The sequence below is a fragment of the Artibeus jamaicensis genome, unplaced genomic scaffold, assembly GCF_021234435.1.
Source record: "Artibeus jamaicensis isolate MK-2021 breed Jamaican fruit bat unplaced genomic scaffold, CSHL_Jam_final contig_548, whole genome shotgun sequence".
NCBI lineage: Eukaryota > Metazoa > Chordata > Mammalia > Chiroptera > Phyllostomidae > Artibeus > Artibeus jamaicensis.
In genome coordinates, this window is record NW_026521883.1 from 20,545,739 (window position 1) to 20,565,662 (window position 19,924).

The 19,924-nt window shown below is 38.1% G+C and overlaps 1 protein-coding gene and 1 non-coding gene across 2 annotated transcripts in view; one reads left to right on the forward strand and one right to left on the reverse strand.

Moving 5' to 3' along the window:
• The window catches only part of AP4E1 (adaptor related protein complex 4 subunit epsilon 1), a 64,207-nt gene that overhangs the window by 24,362 nt on the left and 19,921 nt on the right, over positions 1-19,924 (reverse strand). The window contains exons 9-14 of the mRNA XM_037156504.2: positions 13,721-13,843; positions 13,510-13,619; positions 8,851-8,990; positions 7,598-7,710; positions 7,368-7,486; positions 721-1,023 (exon numbers count right to left, since the gene is read on the reverse strand). Coding sequence (XP_037012399.2) covers positions 721-1,023; positions 7,368-7,486; positions 7,598-7,710; positions 8,851-8,990; positions 13,510-13,619; positions 13,721-13,843 — 908 coding nt within the window. The remainder of the gene's footprint in view (positions 1-720; positions 1,024-7,367; positions 7,487-7,597; positions 7,711-8,850; positions 8,991-13,509; positions 13,620-13,720; positions 13,844-19,924) is intronic.
• Positions 16,147-16,290, forward strand: LOC119057638 (U4 spliceosomal RNA). The gene has a single exon (XR_005084120.2). It is a non-coding gene; the product is annotated as a U4 spliceosomal RNA (small nuclear RNA).

Consider the following 19,924-nt stretch of genomic DNA (forward strand, 5'->3'; position numbering starts at 1 on the left):
TTTAATTTTATATGTAGCATATTTATTCATCATTTCCATGAACGTCTCTGAAATGTCTACCACATGTCTACCTCTGTCTTTAATGAGCTATGGAAAGAACTAATGAATCAAGATTTAAAATAATACAAGTCATGAAAATCTGATTCAGAATTAGTGGAATACTGCCCGCCCTCTCTTCTTTATCAACTACATGACATCTAACACATAAAAATTGGGGCAAATCTGGTTTCCTTTTGGAAGTTTTCTGATTTATATCAATAATCAGAGGGAGTGACTAGTACAAAGTCAGAAAGTGAGTAGTAACCGAGTGTTTGGGGTTAAGAGGGGTGGGAGAAAGCAAGGTAGGTGGTCAGGTTCCAAAGTAGTGAAGAATTTAGATGGCAGAAGGGGAAAATAAAATGAAAAGCTATATTTTACATTCTCAGAGAGAGTAATATAATAAAATGACAGAGAAGTTCAAAGGAGATAAAAATTCTGATTTATTACATATTAAAAGAGATTGTCAAAAACTATAAATCCCTTCACTGAAGTTCTCCAGAAAAAACACATTTCAATTCCTGACTATTTAGAATCACTACTAAACTGAAGCTCTCAAATTCTCTCTCACACTAATATGAGAAAAATTCTAATCTTCATCTCAAGTGCTACAGAAACAGTATTTTTATATATTCTGTTTAGGGATTATGCAGTTTTTAAAAAGATAGAACACAGATGTCTTACCACCATGTCTTCACAACTTTTATTAACTGGAAGCAAACTCTTCATAAATTCCGCATTCTCCTGCAAATGCTTTAATTCAAATGCATGCTGTCTCAAGCAAGTATCCAAAGACACAGTAAATTCCTGGATTAATTTCTCAACAACGTTAGATGAGTGTGCTTGAGGCGTCAACTTGGTCACAGCAGCAAATAACCAGGCTTTTGTTTCGGAAGAAATGGAGTCATTCATAAGTAACTTGTACAACTTGGTTATAACTTCCTCTGGTGTTTCCTTATCTGAGAGGTAGGAATACTCCCCTAATACCTATGAGTAAAACAAGGAGATGTTTATATACAAGTATCAAGTTACACAGTAAACTACACTGGGAGATCTAAACAAAGTGGCTACTGCTGAAGTGAGTTTAATTTAGACTAAACATGCATTCTCATGGTAAAGAAATTATTAAAGATACAATTGTACATTTTAGGTTCAAAATTATGTGAAGAACTGGAACCAATACAAAAATGTTTTCCACATCTTTAGCACTAACAATATATAAAACAGACATCTTTACAGGTTAGATTTCTTCTGAACTTCCAGTTTTGGCTGTTGGTTTTAAAAGCACTTTCATATTCTGTTATTATTTTCCAATAAGCATTTAAATGAGTAGTTCTCATATGCTAATACACATAAGAATCATCTGAAGTGTTTCATTAAAATACAGGTGTCTGGGCTTTAACCAAAGATGTTCTGATTTAGTATGTTCAGTGATAATCTACATCATACATTTTGAACAAGCATCACCTGATTCAGAGAGGTGATCCATGAACTTCAAGGAACACTGCTCTATTGCTGACATGTCACATATCCTTTTTCTCACACCTACCTTATCCAGGTGATATATAATCCTACTGCTCTAAAGATCACAGTAAACTGAAATTAATGGAGAGCGAGACATTTCCTAAGTTGTGTTTGTGAGGCATTTCCATATCTTTGCTGTGGCAGCAACAAGGAAAAAAGGGAGAAGAGGTGACAGTCAAGGGAAGACGTACAGCTAGTCAGTCACAAGAAGAGGACAAAAAAGAAGCAGGACTCATTAACTTCGATCCCCCAAGTAGGAAGATCATTTTTGAGTGGTTTAATAAAAGTGGTTCTCTCTCTAGAAAAGCATGTCACCTTAATTCCAATTCAAAAATCAGTGAATTAATATGTGTGAGAAGGTGGTAAAAGCATTTTCCTCCTATTCTTCCCACTAAATACACCTAAAAACCCTTGATGTCATACATAAAACACACACAGAGAGACTCTGAAAGGTGAAAAAATAAGGCATATCGCTAAGGACCTTGGGACCTAAGGAACAATACAGTGAGTTATCTGTTGCCTCATATACCCCAGACTGGGGTATTTCCAACGACCTGGAAATACCAATAGGCTCAAACAAAAAAATGCCAGGAAAAGCCTGTTCCTTTAGCTAAATAGCCAAGAAGACAGAAAACTTTCAGACAACAATCCTTCAACTCCAGTCAAGTACCACACAGAAAAAACTGCAGCCCTACCCTAGCCCAAAGACAGAGTGGAGAGCCAAGACTTCAACCCTACCACGCTGTCACAGGAACCACAAGTCCCCACAAGGATGGTGTCTGAAAAGGCCGAGTGGGGGGTGAGGACTTCCACCCCCACCAAGCTGTAGAGGCCCACTCTTCGGCAGTGTCCGTGAAGACCACACAGAAAGCCTGCACTTTACTTCCACCTGGCATAAAGAGGTGTTCCTTCCCCTCTCTGCTAGGGTGGTGTCAGGGGAAGCCTGTGGAGACTCATGATTTTCGCCACTGCTCAGCCACAAGGCCACCCCTTCAGAGTGTCAGTAGAGGTCACATGATTAATCTCAACACCCTGTCTCAGTGCCATCTCCAAAAGAATTTAATCGACATTTATAGAACAGACGATCCAACAACACAAAATACCCATTCTTTTCAAGAACCCACAGACCATATCATAGATCATAAATCAAACCTCAACTGTTTTTTTAAAGATTTTATTTACTTACTTTTTAGAGAGAGGGGAAGGGAGGAAGAGGGAGAGAGAGGAACATCAATGTGCGAGAGACACACCAATAAGTTGCCTCTCACATACCTCCAACTGGGGACCTGGCCTGCAACCCAGGCATGTGCTCTAAAACTCGGAATCAAACCGGCACCCTTTCAGTTCACAAGCTGGCACTGAATACACTGATCCACACCAGCCAGAGCCAACCTTCAACAATTTTAAAGGAAGTATTTTCTCTAACAATAGAATCAACCTAGAAATCAGTAACAGGAAAGATAACAGGATATTTTCCAAACACTTAAAAATGAAACAACTCTCAGGACTTCCACCCAGATGGAGGCGTAGGTGGAAACACTTTGCCTTCTCACACAACCAAATCTAAAAACAACAAAGTTTTAGAAACAATAAACAGAGCCAAACCATAGAAAACTGAATAATACAGAGTCCAACAACAACAAACCACTCAGCTAGACCAGTAAAAGGGGCAGAGCCAGCAGCGGAGCAGGTCCGGCAAAAAAGATCCCCCAACCCAGGCAGCCAAGGGCGAATCCCAGGTGTGGGGTAGCAAATGGGTGGACCCAGTGAAGGCCCAAGGTGGCTGGCTGACCATGGTCACACATTTGCGTGCAGATAAACCAGCAAAGGAGTGAGCAGTGAGACAGACCAGGTAGGCCCCAGTGCAGGAAGGAGCAGAGGGGACCGCCATTGCTCCCTCTCTGACCCCACCCCCACATACAGCATCAGAAACCAGCCACCTAGGTGGCCCCGCCCTGGTGAACAACTAAGGCTCCTCTCCTCATATGTAACAGGCGGAGACAGATCAAAACATGGCTCAAGAAAAACAGCTCAAAGCCCGAGAGCCAATACTTCTAAGCGACCAAGAAATAGCCGAAGTTTCAGATGCACAGTTCAAAACACTGGTGATCAGGATGCTCACAGAACTGGTTGATTTTAGCCACAAATTAGAGGAACATATGAAGGCTAAACTAATTGAAATGAAAGGAAATGCACAGGAAACCAATAGTAATGGAAATAAAACTCGGACTCAAATCAAGGGAGCGGACCAGAACGAAGAAAAAAAATGACCGAACACAAAAATATGAAGTAACAAGAATTCAAAAAAATGAGAGGAGGCTTAGGAACCTCCAGGACATCTTTAAACACTCCAACATCTGAATTATAGGGGTACCAGAAGGGGAAGAGGAAGAGCAACAAGTGGAAAACTTATTTGAACAAATAATAAAGGAGAACTTCCCCAATCTGACAAAGGAAATAGACTTCCAGGGAATCCAGGAAGCTCAGAGAGTCCCAAAGAAGTTGCACCCAAGAAGGAACACACCGAGGCACATCATCATTACATTAGCCAAGATTAAAATGAAGGAGAGAATCCTAGAAGCAGCAAGAGATAAGAAGACAGTCACCTACAAAGGAGTTCCCATCAGACTGTCAGCAGATTTCTCAAAAGAGACCTTACAGGCAAGAAGGGGCTGGAAAGAAGTATTCCAAGTCATAAAATCCAAAGACCTACAACCAAGATAACTCAATCCAGTAAACTTTCATTTAGAATGGAAGGACAGATAAAGCACTTCTCAGATAAGATCAAATTTAAGGAGTTTCATCATCACCAAGCCCTTATTATATGAAATGTTAAAGGGACTTATCTAAGAAAAAGAAGTTAAAGAAACATGAACAGTGAAAGGACAGCAAACTCACAGTTATTAACAACCACACCTAAAACAAAAGCAAACTAAAAGGACAGCTAGATCAGGAGTGGAAACATACAAATGAAGATCTCAAGGAGGATTAGCAACAGGGGAGTGGGAGGAGGAGAAGGGGGAGAAGGTACAGAAAATAAGTAGCATAGATGGTAGATCGAAAATAGATGGGGGGGCAAGAATAGTATGGGAAATATAGAATCTAAAGAACTTGAGACACATGGTCATAAACTAAAGGGGGGGGTAATGGTGGGGACGGGGGGGAATGAAGGGGGGGAATAGAACAACTGTAATGGCATAATCAATAAAAATAAATAAAATAAAATGTTAAAAAAAATGAAACAACTCTCTTCTACATAATTTTTCCAGAAAACAGAAGAGGAAAGAACACTTTCAACTCATTTTATGAAGCCAGTATTCTCTTGATATCAAAACCAAGTATGTAGAGCAGAAAAATATGAAAACTACAGACCTACATCCCTCCTAAACAAAGATGCAAAAATTCTTGACAAGGTTTCAAGAAATCTACAAAACACCCTAGATTAATAAGTGACTTCAGCAAGATTGCAGGGTACAAGGCCAAAATATAAAAATCTGTTACATTTGTACATACTAGTAGCAACAAACATACAGAAAAAAATATTAAAAATATGCCCTAGCTAGTGGGGCTCAATAGATTGAGTGCCAGCCCGTGAACCAAAAGGTCACCCATTCAATTCCCAGTCAGGGCACATGCCTGAGTTGCAGGCCAGGTCCCCAGTAGGGGGTGCACGAGAGGCATTGATGTTTCTCTCCCTCTCTCCCTCCCTTCCCCTCTCTCTAAAAATAAAGAAATAAAACCTTTAAAATATATACATACACACATTACTGCTCTAAAGAAAATAAAATACTTAGGTATAAAGCTAACAAAACATGTACAGGATTTGTACACTATAGAAAGAAATAAAAATGCTCCAAATATATGGAATATGTCACATTCATGGAAGAAAAAAAAGGCCACCGAATACAATAACCCATTTAGGCAAGGATTATCAATGCTAAAACAAGAGCTGAGGAAGAAACATTCACACAGCTTCCCAGAATCACCTCACAGATAGGGTATAAATTACTAAGGAGAAAATGCACCTTTAAATGGACAGATCTCAAGGTCAACATCTTCACCCCCAAAAAAGAAACTTGCGATCACCAATAACTGGAGGAACTGAAATTATATGCATCCTAATATGATGTACTGGGAAGTACATAACATTGCTGATGTACTAGTCTAGCTAACAATGTTTAATTGAACCAGAAATAATCAGACACATTGAGAAATGCTGGACATTCTATAAGTCAACTGTATTCATCCCAAAAAAATCAATGTTATGGAAACAAACGAAAAGAAACTGAGGCTCATTATAAAATTTTAAAAAGACTAAAAAGACATAACTAAATACAATCTGTAAGCCCTGACTGGCTCTAGAATCAGAGGGATAGAAAAACAACCCTAACATTTTTCTGGACAACTAAATAAATCTGAATATGAACTGTATGCTATGTGATATTAATAAATTATTGTTATAGTTCTTAATTACAATAGTAGTTTTATCATTATCTAGAACAATGTCATTCTTATGAGATTCATGCTGAATTTTGGGGGGGTAAAGTGTCATGATGTCTGCAACTCAATTCTGAATGGTTCGGCAAAACGAACTGTGTATACCAGTAGACCTAGATACAGGTGTTGAAACATTAAGGCAAAGTTGATTAAAAATGATACCTGGGAATCTAGAAGACAAGTACAGGGGTACATGTTATACTAGTCTTTCAACTGTCCCATAGATGAGAAAATTAAAATTCTTACATAAAAGTCTGGATAAAATTTCAGTTAACATGCTAAGTTTGGGCTAAACTTAAAATATTAAAGTGTGGCCCTGGCTGGTATAGCTCAGTAGATTGAGCGCCCGGGCCTGCGAACCAAAGAATCGCGGTTCGATTCCCAGTCAGGGCACATGCCTGGGTTGCAGGCCAGTTCCCAGCAGGGACACACAAGAGGCAATCATACATTGATATTTCTCTCCCTCTCTCCTTCCCTTCCCCTCTAAAGATAAATAAATAAAATCTTTAAAAAAAATTAAAATGTGCATATCCTATGACCCAGTAGTTGCACTTCTCCAAATTTCCCCCATAAAGACGTGCTCAGCCATATACACAAGAAAGAATACACAAAGGTGATGAGAGGTATGTGATTACATGGGATCAAATTACCTGTGCATAATATTTTGACTTTCATCTTACAAACAGATGATCTCCCTTGCTGGCTTTGATGAAGCAAACAGCCATGTTAGAAGGCCCACATAACAAGAAATTAAAAGGCTGTTCGAGGAACCTACAATTGACAGTATGAACTTCAAACTTGCAGTTTTAGAGCCAAAGAAACTGATTTCTGAGTTTGGAAGCAGATCCTTCACCAGTCAAGCTTCAGATGAAACAGCAGCCCCTGCCAAAAACCTGGCTGCAACCCTAAGAGGCCTGACCCAGAGAACCCAGCTAAGACATGCCTATACTCCTGACTCACAGAAATTATAAGATAATACATTTATGTTGTTTTAAGCATTAAGTCTGTGGTAACATTTTGCAGCAATTGTTAACTAATATATCATAAATACATGAGTATTCACACATTCAAATATAGATTCACAAAGGAAACACAACAAATACCCAAATTTAAAAGACTAGACAACTGAGGTGCCAGGGAGAGTGAACAGACAAGTAAACAGCTAAGTGATAGAAGGCCATCACTGGGGGAAAACTGACAGCTGAAGGAGTTAGCCAAGCAGAAATGAATGACCTCTGAAGGAAATATACTGTATTTAGTTTTATAAAAAAGAATGTTGTAACATTTATGACTGAATGTACTTTGCTCACCCAACTCATAACTTGAAGAAATCTCTGTGGATAGAACACATTTTCCTCATCTAATAAAGTGAGATAAGACTGAACTGCATAAAGTCTTAATTGTTGATCTTCTGCTTCATCATCAAAACCTACAAAGAAGTTGATATATCATTTTAATTTCCATTAAATTCTCTAAAAATTCTGTAATAAAACATTTAATTTTAAAATCTTTACTTTATAAAATGCAATAGTTTACTCACCTTCCGCTAGCAGTCTCAGGAAGTTATTGGGAATATCAGGATGCATTACATCTCCTCCCACGGAAAACACAGCATTCATTGTCTGAATAAACCACGCATTATCAGGAGCATATGTGTCCACAGTGTTAAGAACAAGTACACTTCCAAATGTCACTTATTAAAATTATCCTTTCTGCATCAACCTTTTAAAAATAAGCCCCAATTCATCCTAGTTTGGCATTTTTACCTTTAACTTCTGCTAATAAATTGTTCTGTACTCCAGTTTTATATAAAATAGGTGCTCAGTAAATCTTATTTAATAAATTTAAAACAATTCAAGTTGCTTTATCTAGCACTCTGCCTTGTACAAACAGGCATCCAATAAATAAATGTAAAATATTTGAAAGAAATGCTCCAGTGAATTACAGACAAATAATGAAAAACGATATTCACTTCAGAGAGACTCAATGTTGTGCTGTGTCTACTGGGACAAGTAAGTTGTTTAACCTCCAGCTAGTTTGTTCCCCTTCAGTTCTAATACTCTGTCATTATGCTGGCCAGAGCTGTGGCACTGGCTAGAACTAAAGCAATTTCCAACATAATTTGATTAACAGTATTCACTCATTCTTAGCTTTAAGACAGACATCTTGAAAAAAAAAAAAAAAAAGAATGGAATATCCTTGTGACCTATAGAAGTTCCCCTGAATTGTAAATAACTAATGTGAAGGAAAGTAACACATGAATACAGTTCCCAACTATATACTTTCTTGTGACAATTTCTAATATAAACAATACAGGGGTAAGCAAAACCAAGCACACAAAACACAGAGATTATTCTTGTATTATTATTTATTAATTGTTGTATTATTTTCCATACAATGTAAACCTACTTTTGCCAACCCCTGTAAAGAATAAATTTTGACATCCTGATTCTGCCCCCCCAAAAAAACAGCAGCAAGAACTTTTACTCAGAAAAGAATCTAGAAATCAAAGACAAGGAGGGAATGACAGAGAAATCAAGCAGCAGTTCCTGTATTTTCTTGCTCACAATACTGACCAATACCTTTTCATTCATGAAAAGAGCCAAGAAAAAAGCCATCCCCTAGGAAGTCTACACAAATTCCTGCTTTTGTCAAGAGAGGCTCGTACATCAGGAATGGAAGTTATTGCTAGGCCTCTGAACTCAATTTGCACATGAACATATCTATACCAATCATTTAAAAATTACTGTATAACTAAAGGTATTTTATGATTATGGTTCAAACAAAGGATATTTCTCAGCCAGTTCAGCTATTTTGCCAACCAAATTGATGATAACATATTCTTCTTTGCTCTGATGTAAATACTCAAGCATTTTCTGCACAATCACTGTCACATTCTGCGCATTAGTAATTCTGTAAAGAAGTTCCAGAGTCTGTTTAAGAAAAATATAGAGTATTATAAAATTATGCATGATAACACCAATAAATACAGTAACATATATATTTATAATGCAGTTGATTCTTTCACTTTACGTAGATCACCTGAGCAGGCCAGTTAATAGGTGCTAAAGAAATGCACAGAACTTAATAAAGGTAACTGTTAGAAATAAATACCACCCAAACAACAGGGAATAGGATGTCAGTGGGTTAGTCAGCTAAGGGCAAAGGGCCTCTGATGAATGCACAAAGGCTGATGACTTAAATGATTCAAAGCATAGCAAGAATCTCAGGTATCCAAGAATTGTTTTACAGCTACTCTCTCAGTGCTGAGGAACATACGTCTTGCTGCCTCAAGTAAGATGAAGGAACACCAGTACCAAAGTAAGCTCCCATTTGGCTGGCTTTCTAAGGCCCTACATTAAGGTTCTAAAAACATCACAGTTCTCAGAAATCAACATGAGACCAAGGGCAATACTGAGTGTTGCAACACCTATACTGGTGTTTTAAGATCAACAATATTAGCAGCAAGAGAATTTCCATATATCCTACTTGTCAAAGCTTGTTCAAAATATTCTTCAGGTCCTTCCTAATTTTTCAATCCTCATAGCCAGGACTTCAAGTACAAAGTTATAACAGATTTTGAAAGATTTTTTTAAAAAGCTGTTTCAGTTAATCCTTAACTCTATTTAAAGTCTATAAATATATAGCTTCCCCCATCAACAGCTTTCAATTTAAGAAGCTGCTTCAGACGTGCTCCCTGTAGACTCTAAATTATATGTTACATATTTTTAGATAATCTACACCAAATTTATTTCCTACTCTAACACCATGAAATTTAGCATTTCTAGGACTGAATGAGGTATGGTAGTAGGAATTGCATGAATAGAGGTCTTTGCTGTTAGCTCCTTCTTGTCTTCCTTCTCCCTGTATAAAAGAAAGGCAATTTAACCAGATAAAAGGAAATCCCAGCCCCAAGCACCAAGTCAGTCCATACCCAAGGACCAAAGTTCTTGCCATACCAATAGAAGTTAGAAGTAACAATGGCACTGAGGAGCCTACTGCAGTGACTTCTTGAGGCACCATTGATACTCAGTATCTTCCACAAAGAATTCAAACTACTGACTTAAGACAACTTCCGGCCAAGATGGAGGCATAGGTGGAAACATTGTGCCTCCTTGCACAACCAAGTTTAAAGACAACAAAGTTTTAGTAACAAAAATGCAACCAAAACAGACAGAAAATTGAACTGTATGGAAGTCTGACAACAATGAACCATTCAGCCAGACCCGTAAGAGGGGTGGAGTCAGTGACTGGCTGAGAGGGGTGGCGCAGGAAAAAGTAGCTGGACCAACCCAGGCGCTCAGGAGGCAGTTGGCAGATCCCGGGCGTGGGGTGGCAACGGGCAGACCCAGTGAGGGTGCAAGGCATCTGGCTGACCGCAGTGACACATTCGTGAGCAGATAAACCAGGCAAAAAAAACAAGCACTGAGACAGACCATGCAAACCAGGGCACCAGCACCAGGAATTAAAACCTAATAAAGCACCAACTGGAAAAACTTTTGGGGGTCAAGGTGCTGGGAGAGGCTCCCAGGCTCACAGAGAGTTCGCTGGAGAGACCCACAGGGTCCTGGAGGGTGCACAAGCCCACACACCTAGGAACCAGCACCAGAAGGGCGCAATTTGCTTGCGGGAAGCAGCGGAGGGGACCAAAATCTGAGAGAGAGTGTGAAACAAGCACTATTGCCCCTCTCTGACCCCACCCCCACATACAGCATCACAACCCAGTGACTGGGTTGCCCCACCCTGGTGAACACCTAAGGCTCTGCCCCTCATATGTAACAGGCACGACCTGACCAAAAATGGCTCAATCAGAAGATCAAATCAAAGGCCCAGAGCCAATACTTTTAAATGATCAAGAGATAGCCAACCTATCAGATGCACAGTTCAAAACACTGGTGATCAGGATGCTCACAGAACTGGTTGATTTTAGTCACAAAGTAGATGAACAAATGAAGGCTAAATTAAGTGAAATGAAGCAAAATGTCCAGGGAAACAACAGTGATGGAAAGGAAACTGGGACTCAAATCAAGAGTGGACCAGAAGGAAGAAAAAAATGACCAAACAAAAGAATGAAGAAACAAGAATTCAAAAAAATGAGGAGAGGCTTAGGAATCTCCAGGGCATCTTTAAACGCTCCAACATACGAATTATAGGGGTACCAGAAGGGGAAGGGGAAGAGCAACAAGTGGAAAACTTATTTGAACAAATAATAAAGGAGAACTTCCCCAATCTGACAAAGGAAATAGACTTCCAGGAAATCCAGGAAGCTCAGAGAGTCCCAAAGAACTTGCACCCAAGAAGAAACAAACCAAGGCACATCATAATTACATTAGCCAAGATGAAAATGAAGGAAAGAATCCTAGAAGCAGCAAGAGAGAAGGGGACAGTCACCTACAAAGGAGTTCCCATCAGACTGTCAGCTGATTTCTCAAAAGAGACCTTACAGGCAAGAAGGGGCTGGAAAGAAGTATTCCAAGTCATGAAATCCAAAGACCTACATCCAAGATTGCTCTATCCAGCACAGCTTCCATTTAGAATGGAAGGACAGATAAAGCACTTCTCAGATAAGATCAAATTTAAGGAGTTCATCATCACCAAGCCCTTATTATATGAAATGTTAAAGGGACTTACCTAAGAAAAAGAAGATAAAAAAGATGAACAGTGAAAGGACAGCAAACTCACAGTTATTAACAACCACACCTAAAACAAAAGTGAACTAAGCAGACAGCTAGATCAGGAGCAGAACCATAGAAATGGAGATCACATGGAGGGTTAGCAACAGGGGAGCGGGAGGAGGAGAAGGGGGGAGGAGGTACAGAAAATAAGTAGCACAGATAGATGATGGGTAGAAAATAGACAGGGGGAAGGGTAAGAATAGTAGGGGAAATATAGAATCTAAAGAACTTGTGACACATGGACATAAACCAAAGGGGGGGAATGGTGGGGATGCGGTGTGCAGGGTGGAGGGGAATGAAGGGACAGAAATGGGACAACTGTAATGGCATAATCAATAAAATAAAAAAAAATTTTTTTTTAAATTCAAGCTACTTTTCTCATTGCAGGTACTAGGCCGAACATATCAGAACAGATCATTTTAATAGTCACCTATTTTCCCTTTGACTCTGATTTTTAAATGAGAGCCCAATAATTAAATATAACAATACGATAACTGCACCTAAGTCAACCACGTCCAATTTAGTAGTCACCAACACGAAAAAAATGAATGCTCTATATCTGTTCAAAGTTGAAGAGCTGTACAATCATATGTTATTGTCCCTTGGTACCTTCTCATTTTCTACAATGCCTACAGAGAGAAGTTAGTACATCTATAAAGTTCCCAGATTCATTCGAAGAAGATAATTTCTGAAGACTGAAAACATTAATGCAAAATGTGTGCATGCACACACACACACATGCAGATGGCAACTTACCAAAAATAGTTTTGTTTCAAAAATAATACCTTTTAAAATTCAAAATTCATAATCTTATCTCTTAAAAATTACATTTAATGCAATACGGTATTCTCTCAAAAAATAGTTTTAACTCATTAAGTAATTTAAACATTTAGTACGTCTTTTTAACTTTATTACTTTTAAAATTAAATAAAACTATCACTCTTCTTAAATAGGTCCTACATAGCATTTTAAATTAAGGTATAGAGTGACTTCTCTATGTGAGAATTAACAGATATGCTTATATAGAAAACCAAGCAATTTTACAAAAGGAAAAAGCTGAAAACTTTTAAAATAAATTATACTTTCTTTTCAAAAAGCTAAAATCATTTTAGGAATGCTTTTATTCTTCCAACATTCCTACATATGTAATAGGGAATGCATTAGCCCATTTCACAGATGTTTCAGAGCATAATGAAAAATTATTAATCATTATATAATGCACCTTAAAATAGTACTAAAAGAAAGAACTGGGAATACAATCCAGGTCTTCTACTGATACAATTCTTGAATCAAAAAGATAGTGGTAAGTCCATATAGGTAATTGGACCTAACTCTTCCAACTTGTAATTTAAAATCATTCCTGTAGATAATGACACAAAATATTTTAGAAAAGTTCCTTAAACTATAGTAGAAAGAATAAAATGCTCTCAAAGTTAAAATATAGCCCTGGCTGGTATGGTTCAGTGGACTGAGTGCCAGCCTACAAACCAAAATCAGTTCTATTCCCAGTCAGGGCTCAGGCCTGGGTTGTGGGCCAGGTCAGGTCCCCAGTTCAGGGCACATGAGAGGCAACCCCACACTGATGTTTCTCTCCTTCTCTTTCTCCCTCCCTTCCCCTCTGTCTAAAGTAAATAAATAAAATCTTTTTTAAAAAAGAGTTAAAATATATATGTGCACACTCTCATACACACTGCCCACCACTTTAATCTCTATTAATAGCAACAAAAAGTTTAAAAAGTACAACACTTCACATACACAATTCAAAATACCAGTTTACCTCTCTTTTAATAATGGGATCAGAATGGTCTAAACATTCTATTATTGTCATCTGGTGCTGAAGAGCCAGGGTGGGATCCTGCTGGATAACATAGGTAAGAGCCTTCAGTCCTGAAAACAAAGATCACGTTATACTAAGTGACTTGAAATAAGGAGCAATCAGATTTCAAAAGCTCTCTGTAATTTCTGGCAAAAAAAAACAATCATCTTACCTAAATATTTGAGATTTATTTTAGGTGATAGGACAAATTTTCCAATGCACTTGGCAGCCTTCTCAAGTAATTCTGATTTGGGATAAATAGAATAGACTGTATGTACACATTCAAACAGAATAGCTAGAGAAAAAAACATAAAAATATCAGGGATCATGTTAAGGCACACTAAAAGAACATATCTCATAACATGTAGAACTCATAACAAAACAAATTGGAAGGCCAGTTTTTGTCAAAATCTTTTTATGGAAATTTTTCAAAGATACAATTTTCGAACTTGACTACTTTCAGGCTTACACAGTTATTAGGATTATGTCACCACAGTATAATTTAAAGGCAATTATGTATAGTAACAGATAAAAGTGATACATTCCTTCATGCCAAAGTATTTACTGAACACCTCCTATGTGCCAGGCATTGTCCCAGTACTATGGATACAGCAATGAACAAAACAGATGGAACCCTGCTCTCAAGAAGCTCACATTCCAATGGACACATAAGAAATATATTCATTGTTCCTACATAAATAGGTATTTCCAACACTTCTTGAATGCTTTAAAATAATTTATTTTCAGGCTATTTCTACCAATTGTATACAAAAACTGTATGTGATTTATTCTAATATTATCACTTCAAAATGCATTAGCATTGATTTCAAAGTAGAGCCACTGCTTAAAAACCTCCAAGTTACTTCTTTAAAATTAATCTCGTAGAATATACAATAATCTACTGAACATCCTGATAGTGTTCAATATGATTTTCTCATACAGTCAAAGATCTAGTAACTCTGACACATGATCCAAGTGGACACCAAAACTGTTTTCCAAACTCTCTGAAAGAGCATGCATGAGTCGGGAGCTGGAGCTCTGCCATGGTAAAGGAGAATCACTGAGGCACCATTAAGCCCGCATGTCCTATGCAATCCCAGTATGAGGAGGGAGACAGAATCATCAGACTTAAAAACAGTTCTAATACGAGTTGATTTCTACCAAGTGTCCTTGATAGAAAACACTTTTTCTCTATTTTCAAAAGCTTAAAACATAACAATCAGACACTTTGTATACAGTATAGATAGATCCTGAATATTCAACTAGCTATGGTTTACAATAAACTGCCCATCAATTGAGGCATACATAAATACTGTGTAAAAACTTTATATATACCCTTTCTATAAAAGGAGAGAGAAAAGAAATCAGAAATATAAATTACTCATTAAGAAGGAAACTGGATGGTCAGTTCTGATGTCTGAGTGACCACCAGAGCTCAGCAAAGGGACCAAGTTTCCAGAACCCTGAAAACAAGGGGTAATACCCTCAAAATGGGACTCATTCCACTCCACCTTCATTGGCTGAGCAGCTGCCAAGAACGAAGGCTGCGTCTCCAGACACCTGACAAACACATGCAGTACTGCCTCACAAACTGATTGCTTCTTTGAGGTGCCCACAAGTGTATTTGGGGAGAAGCTTCAAGAATGAGTGGAAGAGCAGCTGTCCTTCTATGAGACTGGAGATTTGTACTGGATGTACAAGCCTCTCCCAGGAAGATCAGAATGGACAGTGGTACCCTGGTGGGGTATAACCACCCACAGTGACCCACCACCTACATCCCAATAAAAACAAAATCACAAGGAACAAAAAGAAGGGAACTGGGTCCTGGCTCAGTAGCACAGATGGTTAGAGCACTGTCCAGAGATGCCAAGGTTGTTGGTTTGACCCCCCCAGTCAGGAGGTCAAAGAATCAACCAATGAATGCATAGGTGAGTGGAACACACTGATGTGTGTGTGTGTGTGTGTGTGTGTCTCTCTCTCTCTTCCCTCAAATTACTAAATAATTTTTTTAAAAAGAAGGGAACTGACTTTAATTAAAGGAAAACATACAAAGTTAACTGAACCTAAAAAGACACTTTGTATATTCAGATGTTGTACTACAAAATGTCTTTACTCTGTTCTATAAAACAAGTTGACTTTGCAACTTTATGAACTAAACAAAGAGAGTCTTAACTAATCAATAATCAACTAAGGCGGGAGTGGGCAAACTACCACTAAATCCAGGCCTCAGTCTATTTTTGCAAGCCTATAAATGAGAATGGGTTTTACATTTTTAAATTGAGATGTAATTGACATATACTATATTACTTTCAGGTGTATAATTACATTTTTTACAGGTCGTAAAGACAAAGCAAAACAAACAAAAACACAAAGGAAAATCTGTGACAGAAACTTATGTGACTTACAAAGCCTAAAATATTTACTATCTGAATCCCTTTTCAGAAAGTTTGCCAAACCCTAAACTAATGTGACAATCCTAAGCAAGATTTAAAATTATGATGTTCCATTTTCTATCATAACTGACATATTTGCCTTTATGTATTCCTGTCATTCAGAACTCTCTTGCTATCAAATTGTTTTACTATAAAAAAACTTCTCAGCTTTGCACAGTGGCAGTATCATAGCCAATGAGGTTTATCTGAGGCACAATTATTGCTAACTGAAAAAACTTCTCATTACTCTTCTAAAATCTAAACTTTTATATATAGATTACCATAAGATTTGTGGAAAGCTATTCTAGGTAAAAATTAATAGTTTAAAAACTGTACTTGCTGGTTGACTTTGGTGTAAATTAGCTGAAAATGAACTTAATGGAGTTTTAAATTATTTTCCCTTCTAGAAGTAAGTCCCTTTATTCTCCAACTCTGCGAAAGTCTGAATGTAAGTTCATGAGTAAAAAAGCAGCGTTCTGCTGTCTTCCCTCTACAGTGGCTAAATGAAAAGCACTTCTGAGGATTTCTAAACACAGAACTTTACACTTCTGGAGGAACACAGGTCCTCACTAAAATATCACCAAGAAAAAAATTCCCAAATTAAAAATTTAGTAACATTCTAACATCTGTGACACCATGGGTTTACCATAAATACTTTGGGTTGGAATGTGCACAAAGAAGTTTTACTGCTATCTTACCCTTCAGACTAGACTTCAATTTTAAATAAGTTGGGTATCTATCTACTGACAGCACTCTGGCAGAGATGGAGGCACCACCTAACAGGGGTGCAAGTCCAGGGTCTCTGCTCGCTCTGCCCACTTGGACACTTTGAGGAGGGAATCCTGGCTTCTCGCAGGTGGGAGATGCAGGAATCTGCTGACACTGTCCTGCCTGGGAGAGGGAGGAGTGCCTCATTACTGCTCCCTAGGTTGCCCTGACTTTCCACTAGCTCCTTCTAACTTCTCAGCAAAGAGGGGGAAGGGTACCTTGTCACTACCCGCTCCCAGATACTGTGAAATACATGCTTCCCACATCATCTCTACTGACATTGCAAGAGGGTGCCCCTGTTAACACATGGCAGGGATGAAATTCCTGCTCCCCTCTTGGGCTTCTCTGCCACCAGCCCACTAGGAGGGTTGGGGCTCCTTCTTATACCTGGTGAGGGAGGAAATCTAGGTTCTCCACTAAGCTTTTGCTATAGTGGGTAGATTCATACCTTTTTCTGTATGGTGCTTGGCTGGAATAGAGGGGCTGTTCTAAACATTTTCTACCTTGCTAGTTCGCTCTTGCTCTTTCTTCTAGGGTTGTTTTGTCTGTACCTGTTGGCATTTCCAGGTTGCTGACTCTCCAGTACCCAGTTTGGGGAATGTGAGGCAAGAAAAAAAACCCAAGGTACTCACCGTGGTGTTGTGCCTTGTGTCCCGAGGTCCCTAACCAGCCTACTTTTATTTCTCCACCCTTCAGACTCTTGTGTTTATTTCGCATTTAATGTCCAGGGTTTTTAGGAATACTTAGTATAAAAAAGAGGGAAAGGTACCTCTATCTACTTCTAATGGTTCTGTGTCCTTTGTACTCCATTTTATATAATTCTCCCAATTTACTAGTTTACTAAAAATGTCATTCTCATCTTCTCAGTACCCTGCCAAAAAAATCTCCCACACCTCCAGATTCATACAGTGTGAAGTCCAAACTCATTTGGCTGCCATGCAAAGACCTCCATCCATATCATGGCCTTTCCACTGCTCTTACTATGAATGATCCACTCAGGCTGGTGAGTCAATGTTCTCTGAAAGTGTTCTAAATATCTCCATTTCCACACCTTTTCTCATGTTGCCTCTTCCAGAACTCCCCTCAACCTCCCTTCTGGCCATGCAAATTCTACCCACCTTACAGTCTATTACATCAATAAATCACAATGATCACTACCACCTCAGAACTCCTTCCATACTTACTTCCTGTACCACCCCTTCAAGTTCTGCCTTATACTGGTATTATGCTTTCATAATTAAGTTATCTCTTCCAATATATTATAAATTCCTTAAAGCCAAAAACTACATTTTATACTTCTTCATATTCTCTACATCACTTTAATACAAAGCCTGGCACATAGGAAATACTCAATAAATCTCTTTGATGTGATTTATTTCTTGATTTGACAAGAAAGTTATAATAATGGAACTTTCATAAAAAATACAGTTTAGGAAGTATTAAGACTAAAACTCAATCACCTAGATAACTGACAGAAGTAAAATGACTTTGACTTTCTCTTCCTTCCATTCAATTAAGACATATTACTCACTGATTAACCCAGTGCCACATACTGGGATAAGCTAGCGAATAAGACAGACACAGTCCCTTCCCTTATCAAGTTTATAATTTAAAATTCACATTCTTAAGTAACAAAATATTTATTTAGAGATTACTAGAGAATACTCTACTACTGGTAAAATCAATGTTACCTACAAATTATAGCAATACAAATATGGGATAAAACAATAATGATGGAAAGATGAATAAAGGAAACAAAACAACAGAAACTGTCAGGTGTCTGTGGCAGTGAAGCACTGGACTGATGGCCTACAAAGAAACAAACTGTTGGAGCTGACGGCACTCAGCCTGGTGCCAGCCATCTGAGTAAGAGAAGGTGTCCTGGGGGAAAATATTTCATCGGGTATACAGTATCCTCCCAATCAAAAGGCACCGATAACAGTGGCCATCTCTAGAAAGGGGAACTGCGTGGTGGGTGATAAGGATCAAAGGGACACTTACTGTTCACTGTATACCCTTTTGTACCTTTTGAATTTTGAACCATGTGCATATATTACCTATTCAAAAAAAATAAAAAAATTAAAGCTGAAATGCAGTTACCAAAAAAAACCCAAAAAACTTTCTACAAGAAAAACAAGATTCTTAACTAATTTTAAACAAAAGTCCTCAAGAGGCTTTCAAACTTTTATCCTATACACTGATTACATCTCAAACACCACCTTTTAACTTACTTTAGCTACCTACCAAAACTCTGACACTTCTCAGGACCTTCCAACAACCCGAGCCAAACTGCCATCCTCACCTCCGGCCCCCTACTCTTCTCATTACAATAGCAAGGATCCTACATAATATCAACTGTTCTTATACTATACACTCATAAGGGCAAGGGCTGTGTCTACCTTATTCCTCCTTTAATCTCCCACACTCAGCATGGAGGAATATAAGTCAATCAACTCTTTCCTCTAGCTGTACCTAGTTTACTAATCAAAGTTCTGTTTTGTAGGAATTCAATAAATACTGGCTAGAGAAATGAATAAACCACTCTTACTGCCTTTAATCACCATTCACACATGCAAAATGTAAATCTATCCTTTTAAATTTACTAACCCAATGCAATCCTTCCTCCTTCTTCCTACTGCATCTTTGTCAAGTACTTTTATTACAATTAAACTAGTTCAATTTCTGCCCACTACCCTACATTTCTGCGGTTTACCAGTATCTAAAAGAACCAGTAATGCTCCTCCCAGTACTTCATCAGATTAAGAAACAACTTATTTGAGTAGTCTCTCTCAGTGCCTCTTCTCCTACTCTTCTCCACCACACGCAAAATTCAAACTGTCTTACTTCTACCTTGTAAACATCTCCAAATATCCCAATTTCTTCACAGAGCTTTCTCAAACTGATCGATAAAGAACTAATCGTTCCTGCCTCTGGCTATTAAGTTGGAAGTATTTTTGGTTACTTTTCTGAGTTCCCCGCTCTTCTCCCCCAATGTATTCTTGTCTCTTATCACTAAATTACTTTTTAAATTATATAACATTATATATAAAGATCTGTCTCTTCAAAAAATAGTATGCTATTATTCCACATATACATCCTATATACCCTTATCTATATCATACTCAACTTTCAATTGTGTTCTTAAATATCACTTTTTCATAAACACCTTCCTTGTT